Source organism: Convolutriloba macropyga, chromosome 13 (genome assembly GCF_964194025.1).
Source record: "Convolutriloba macropyga chromosome 13, txConMacr16.3, whole genome shotgun sequence".
NCBI classification, from domain to species: Eukaryota; Metazoa; Xenacoelomorpha; order Acoela; family Convolutidae; genus Convolutriloba; species Convolutriloba macropyga.
In genome coordinates this window covers 16,303,510-16,310,987 of record NC_134480.1, presented here as the reverse complement: position 1 = coordinate 16,310,987, position 7,478 = coordinate 16,303,510, and the positions used below count along the sequence as shown (strand labels likewise).

At 33.9% G+C, this 7,478-nt stretch overlaps 1 protein-coding gene across 1 annotated transcript in view; it reads left to right on the top strand.

Annotated features, from left to right (window-relative positions):
* The window catches only part of LOC142351641 (uncharacterized), a 101,168-nt gene that overhangs the window by 56,559 nt on the left and 37,131 nt on the right, over positions 1–7,478 (top strand). The window contains exon 2 of the mRNA XM_075403780.1: positions 5,886–6,010. Coding sequence (XP_075259895.1) covers positions 5,886–6,010 — 125 coding nt within the window. The remainder of the gene's footprint in view (positions 1–5,885; positions 6,011–7,478) is intronic.

Below are 7,478 nucleotides of genomic sequence, written 5' to 3'. Positions count from 1 at the left end.
TAAGCTGATTTTTCATGCTGGCTGATTTTGTTGTTTCTCTTGTGTTCTAATCAGATAGTCTTAAACATAACAGTTCTCATTGGCTTTCTAATGCGGAATTTTTGGCTACTATTTTGACTGCAACTTTTAGCTAAAGTTTCTATTGACAGAGATGCCAATTACTTTGGAAATGTTTTTGTAAATTTTGTGAATCTTGACATTATTTTTATTTACGTTGGGCCTTTTTTGAGTCATTAGAAATGTTTTGAGCCATTTGAACTGATAATAAAATGTATTTGACTAGTGAATTTTTCTGATATATTGTGGTAAAGAATTTTGTCATGTAGCTATATGGTTTTCTTTTTAGAGAAAACCACTGACTTTATTGAAAGCCACTGATTATTTAAAAAATTTTCTGTGTTTTGGCTTATTCTTTCAATTTTGCTTCTTCTCTCTTTGTTTCTTATTGCTTCAGACGCGTTTGCTGTATTTTTTTACCGATTTCCAGATTTTTACAGTTTTTATTTTCAATAAAGTTTAACATTTTCATTGTTCATTAATTCAATAGATCTTGAAGAAACATTTTGTTTAATTTTTTTTGTTATTTTTTTATTGTATCTTTGTGAATTGAGGGCAGTGGGTTTTTTACTTAGTTTGTCTGATTTTGACGTTTTTTTGTAAATTGGTTTTTAATCAACTTTAGGTTAATGATAATTTCTTTCGTTGGTTTTTAATTCAGGACTTGTCCTGCAATCTTTTTATGATTTTTTATTTCAACTGCAGCTTTTCAACTCATAATTTTTGGATTCAGAATTTGACCTCCTCTCTTGCATTTGATTTTGGTTCCCAAAACGAACTAAATCAACATCCTCTTTTTTCGATCATCTTTTGAACTTTTTCAATGAGCCCTAATATCTCAACATATTTTAGCTGAACGTTCCTTTCAGATCGGACTCTCGTACAGATAATAACTTAATTTTTAGATTCAATATTGAGAGAAAAATGTTGAAAGCAATTGTTACCGCAAAAGTTCTGATTTCGGGATTTAGAGGTTTTAAACGAATAATGGATAACCAGCATATTACAAAAAATCCAACAAAAATTGCGACCAGAAAAAAGAACAACATTCGATGCATCTTGTTTTACAATTCCTTTCTGCTAAATGTCATAGGTGTAAACAGGGGTTCTAATGATTAAAAAACATTCAATCTGTAGAATCGAAATTCCTGCGAGCAGCAGATTTTTCCAACCGCTATTGTTTTTGTGAAAAGTGTTTTACGAAATTTGTTTTAACAAGATGTTGCGGAGATCTGCTCATATTTTGCCTCCAAACTCAACACCTTCTATGTGTTTGCAGGAAGTACCAGTTTTAATTTGCTAATTTAAAAGCCAAATTTAGAACTTTGGTAGATTTAATCCGAATGAAAATTGAAGCAATTTCTGTTAGAAGCTCAACTTTTTCGATGTGTAAAATTGGCTGGAGAGAATTGATAAATTTGTACACCTTTAGAAGATTTTTAAATAGCGTTAAAAATACGGCTATCCAATTTTTCGCTCTGAGACACTTAAGATTGCGCTAATGGCACAATGTTGATCTTTTTGTAGTCATTGGAGAATATTTTATTAACAAATGCTGCTTACTTGGGAATTTTCATGCTGATTGACGGTTATCTTGCAAGATCTTGCAAGATGATGCGAAATCTTGCAAGATTCTTGCAAGATAACCTTCCGATTTTGACTGGGGGACTATAGACAGCAATTTATAATAATTATTTGCCTAAGAGATGAAGTTTTCAGGAACAAGAGAATACATGCGAAAAGATTAGAAGATAGTCCCCACATTTAGAGGCTTAAGTCTAGTCGCCGTTATTGTTATCACACGTCGCTTGCAAGTAAGAGATGCTTTTTAAATCCAGTACTGGTCTATTTGCATAATGGTTGCGTCCACGTATAACTCCAATTCTTCCGCATACCCCCTTCGGTGCCCGACTTAGCTCTGAATTTTAGGGTTCATTGTCTTCTTCTCAAAGCACAGCCCAAATTAGTCTGATTAGAGCTGCCTGTGGGGCGTGCATCTCATCCTGGATTGCACCCCCTCCCCTTTGGAAACGCCCACTGTCAAGGGTTGAAGTTAATATTTCCGTTTTAATTCTATCTGGCGTGTTCATTGAATATTCCGATAACTTGATCTTCGACTTTACCCCCGGTATTAAGAACGTCCGGTTGGTCCCTATGAAAAGATTATGACAATAAGCCACAACCAGTTCCAAATTCCTTAACAAACCTATCTTCTAGCCTAAACAGGGTTATATAGTTGCAATCTTTTAATCTACCCCAGATTTTCAACAAAATAATTACTTTTTACAGCTCGGAAATCTTGTGAGATCAACTAAAAAGCGAAACTGAGCTTTGGTTCAAATCCGAAAGGCGCGTTGTTCACTTTAACTGGTCTGACTATAAATCCATGTTTTTCTCACATTCTGGCAAACGGCTTTTGTTCACATTCTCTGATAACATATAACACATGTTTTTGAGACATTTTACGGGTACCAACTTACAGCTTCGAAGAATTGTCTCTAAAAATACCATAGTCGTCGCTTGACTTATATCTGATGTAAAAATAGACCTGAACTTAATCAAAATTTATCGAAATCACAACTTTTGATTTTGTCCTCTGGCGTTAGTGCTGTCCTAGCACATGTCTGTTTTTGCCAAAAACTTAAGATTTTGGGGAGCTAAAGGGATGCAAGAAAGTTGCCCTATGAACTTTCATGGGGTTATGTAACTAGTGTGATCAATTTTACGGAAGAGACGGAGAGAATAATTAGTTGAATTTGAGATAATATTATATTTCTGCAATAGAAACGTCTGTATTCACAGTTACGGTACAGACCTTGTGAGACGAAATCATGGAAAAGTTTTAGACTATAGTTGCTCAAAATGAATATAAAAAAGAACAAAAACTATTTGAAATCGCAATGGCCATTTGTCAGAATTTGAGTAAGCAGGACTCTGGGGTAAGATATCAATTTTATTTAGCCAGATTATGAAACGCATCAAAAAATTAAAATTATTAATTATATTTACCAGACTGTCAATTTTTAACAAGGAGCAGCTAAAATTAATTTCATCATCTAAAAAAGAAGAACAATCGTTTCATTATAAAAACTAAGACCACCACTCATGAACAGTAGGGTATATATTCCGGCGACATTTGTTGCCATTTTATATAAGATATGCGAAAATTGTGTAACGAATTAAACGTAAACTCTCCAGCTAATGACATCGTCAGAAATTGAATATCCAGGTAACAAAAATGGAATAAATCTTCTGAATTGGTTCCATAAAAAAGTTTTTGAAGAAAATTTGTAAAGACTCCAGAAAACATCTTGCGAAAATCTTTATTCGCAAAACAGTTTACGCCAGATGGAAAACATAGTCAAATAAACGATGATCTCAAAAATAATTAATTTTGAGAGTCATAAAAAATCATCTAAACATTCAGATTTTTTAGCGCTCCTTGTTCAAGTTCAGGAAAGCATGACTATCCTAAAATATATCAACAGCAATGAAAAAATCGTTTCGGAGACATTACAGTGCAGAGGTATACCCAAATCGTCACGGGCAGATATGCCCGATGTGTGTATCTCGTGTTCGTTTTTGCTATGTTAATACATTGAAAGTGGTACAATATTGCGGAAAATAGCTACTTTAGCAGAAACCGGCAAAATGGAAGGGAATATCGTCTTCCGTGTTCGCAAAAGTGTCCTAATTTTAGCCGCGGAATACAAGTAAAAACTTAATAACCTATTTTTTGCGCGAGTTGTATCACGCATCCGCTCCATTTATGTATTGATTTTTCGCACGCAATGTAGCTCGATTTCGCATATAATCCGCAATTAAGCCTAACTTAATTAATACTTATTTAATTAAGCCTAACTTATTACTACTAGTAGTACTTTATTACTATTTTATTACTACTTATATTACTTTATTACTACTTATTTCTACTTATTAGTACTATTTATTACTACTTATTAAAATTGGCCAATCCCACATTGATATACCAAATCTTTGATGTGCGAGGGATTTTTCGGAAAAAAATCAATTTTTGTGGTAGCATGTATTTAAAGCACTTTAAAGCTTTGAAGGCTTCAATTAAATCTTTATTAAATGGCTTATTGCATGCTCAAAATGCGCGAGAATAATAAACACCTAAATTGAGTGGAAACGTGCTACAAGATTTCGCACCTAATTTTTGCACCGAATGTTCTTTTATTTCGCAAAATTGGCTGAACCCCTTTTGTGAAAAGTAAGATACAAAAGATGTCACCTGATTTCGTTCAGTGTATGTAACTAATTTTCTAGCCAATTTTACCAAGGCGGAAATTTTGGGGTATACCCCTGCATCGTAATGGACTATTAAATTTCAGCCTTTTTTCCAAGATGACTCTTGTACGCGAAAGACAACCAGAAATGCAACACATGCAATTTTTTAAAAAAATCGTGAGTTTAAATTTTATCGGAGGACTTATGGGTTACTTTTCAGATAAATGAATAATTGCAGAAATATAAAAACAATTTGAAATTTTATTTGGTTATCAGTTAGTGCCATATTGCAGGAGTTTATAGGTAACATTTTTTATGTGACTACGATTTAGTTGACAACCAGTGAACCAAAAATTGAAAGAGCTGGATAAGAGGCTCACTGTAACTTGAAAAGTCTTTATAAGATCTTCATAAAATTGTTGGTAAGAAAACGTCAAGATATACACGGATATGAATGATTTTTGCAAACGATTCATTTAATAGAATCCTGATAAGATGAGCGACTATTAAATTTTACAAACTTAGCATAAGTTCAGGCAAGAATCGACAAAAAATTTCCCTAATTTCACAATTCTTCAAAAAACAATGGATGAAACAATAAAACTCGACGAAAAAAAAAACAAAGCCATCTAGCTGAAGTGATGCTAGAAAATACCTCAAGCTGATTCGCACTCTCATCTGCACTTCCGCGGAAACTTCTGAGCGTCTCCGATTTACGAAAAACTTTTGGTATTATCGAGCCAAATTGCGCTGTTTCCATGCACCCATCCATCAAATCTTTCCCATCTTTTCTTGTATCCCTGCTGCTCTCAACTGAACCTGACACGTGTCTTTTCAAAGTATGTTTTTTTTTGTTTCTTTTGGTTTCTTGTTTTTTTATGGTGGTCTCAATTATTTTTCTCTTCTTCAATTTTTTTTAACATCTGCAATTGTTTTTTAGCCAGGATCGTTCTTGATGAATCTTGCTAAGAACCTCTAAAGATCTTATCATAATTTTATCAGGAAAAATGTTATCGTCAAGTGCTCGATAAGCCATTTCAAATTGAGCCAAGACAACTAAATATTACACTTGTTAATGTTTTTCGAGTTTCGTTTCACTAGGTCGGAGCCAGACGAGAAAAATTAACTTTTGTATTAATAATGAAAAATGTGTCTATCAAAATAAAGTTGATTTTTTTGATGGACACGTTTCTTCGATCAAATCTTTTTTAATATTTATTTATTTAAATTTTTAAAAAGTTGTTCCTAAAAGCAATTTTTCTGACAAAGCAACTAAAATTTTAAAATCACAGTGATTCTCTTAAAAGTCTTGATTGTCTGTTATGTTCTTGTGGCGCATTTATAAACTTTTGTACTTAAACCATTGCAACAACTCAAATGACAATCAGCTCCTCAGACATAACCTCTTAATTATCATCACCCAAACTTTTCATCAGCCTTCACGCTTTTCTTTTTTCACTTGAAGTTGTATTTTGTTTTAGGGTTTTTTTTGTCCTTCAGACTTACTTTACCTTTCGCTCTTTTTTTCGACAACTTACAAAATTTGTCATTTCAAGTAGCATTTTTTTTTATTTTAGGCAATCTGCTCTACTCTGACCAGGAGTGTTTCTGGCTGGGTATCTGCACCCTCTTTCTGGCAGTGGTCGGCACTCTGGCCAATACCCTCGTCCTTTTGATCTACCTGATCAGAAACCCTAAACAGGTGTGAACAGTAATGAAGATTACACCTAAGGAAAATGTCCAGCCTTGGCAGGTTGACCACCCGATATAAAAAATGGTTCTTTCCCATCAACGCCCTTCAAGTAAAAATGGATACCGTTGTTTGAGATTCAAAGTAATTCAGTGAAGGAGCTTCAGGTTGCTGGGGATTCTAGATTACTTGGAGAGGTGGTTAGGGTTAGGGTTAGGATCAGGGCAGTTTTAGTTTCTCTTATAGTTTGGAGGGGAATTTCAGCGTACCTTGCACATAACTTTTTAACCATGAAGAAAAAAACAAACCGGGGCTTTCTTACGGTTAAAATATGTGGTACCCGAGTTCATGCTGTTAAAAAAATAAACTCAAAACCTGAAAGTTCTTATATCCGAAAACTGACAATCGAAATGTTTTTTATTTCCTCAACTACGACTAAAATGAACCTACATATCATCCTTATTGTTTTCAACTCGAGAGACAGCTCATCTGATGAGGCATTACACTAACGTCACTTTAATGTTTTTTATGGTAATTAATAGCGATAACAGAAAAGCTGCGCAGATAATTACACTCATTTTACTCATAAAAGTCAGATGTATTCGTTTTTAAAAAGAAACCAGCCATTCATAAAATATGATTTTGTACTTTGCTTGAAGTAATTCTAAAATCAAGTTGCACTTCGTATGAGTTTAATTCCAGCTAAAATTCTGTTGCAAAACTTTTGAATGATGTCAGATACATGTTTTCATCAGGTTTTACACAAAGAAAAACTTGAACTTGGTATGTTCAAAATTGATACGTTTGAAAAAAAGAGAAATTTTTGAAAAAGTGACAGTTTCCTCGTTTCTTAATCAGCGTAATCATAAGCTATTCAAAACTGAGAAAAACCTGAGCTATATCCCACTGTGTTTTTAAGTGGAAATGAATCAACGCCTTGACAGCTTGAAATGCATGTTTAATTTTTCGAACGTTATCTACAATTAATTTAGATGGAAAGAACCGTCTTGAAAAAGATATTTTTCGAGCTTTTTTAAACCAAAGACGCCAACAATGTTTTCTTTCAAAGCTAATTTTGTTGGTATCAAAATTTTTTATGGTGTAATTTTAGTTCTAAACTTTTTGTAAAGACGAAATTAAAGCCTTAAATAGCCATGAATATTTTAAAATGGCGATACCCACTCTATTCTATAGCTATTTCTACTAATTACACCACAACTACACCACTACACCAAACTATACCACAACTAACTCGCACATCGACCTCCACCGACCTCCACCGACCTCAGCTACCAAATTCCGCCACCGACCTCCACCGAACTCCGACAACCTCCACCATTTTCACCTGAAAGATGTGAATGCACCAATGTATATATTTGAATAGATCAAGCTTCGGGTTTTCGCCCGTGGGTTGTTAATCCCAGTGTTAGTCAGTCTAGTTATGTTTATCATTTTCCAGTGTTTGAATAGTAGACTCAAT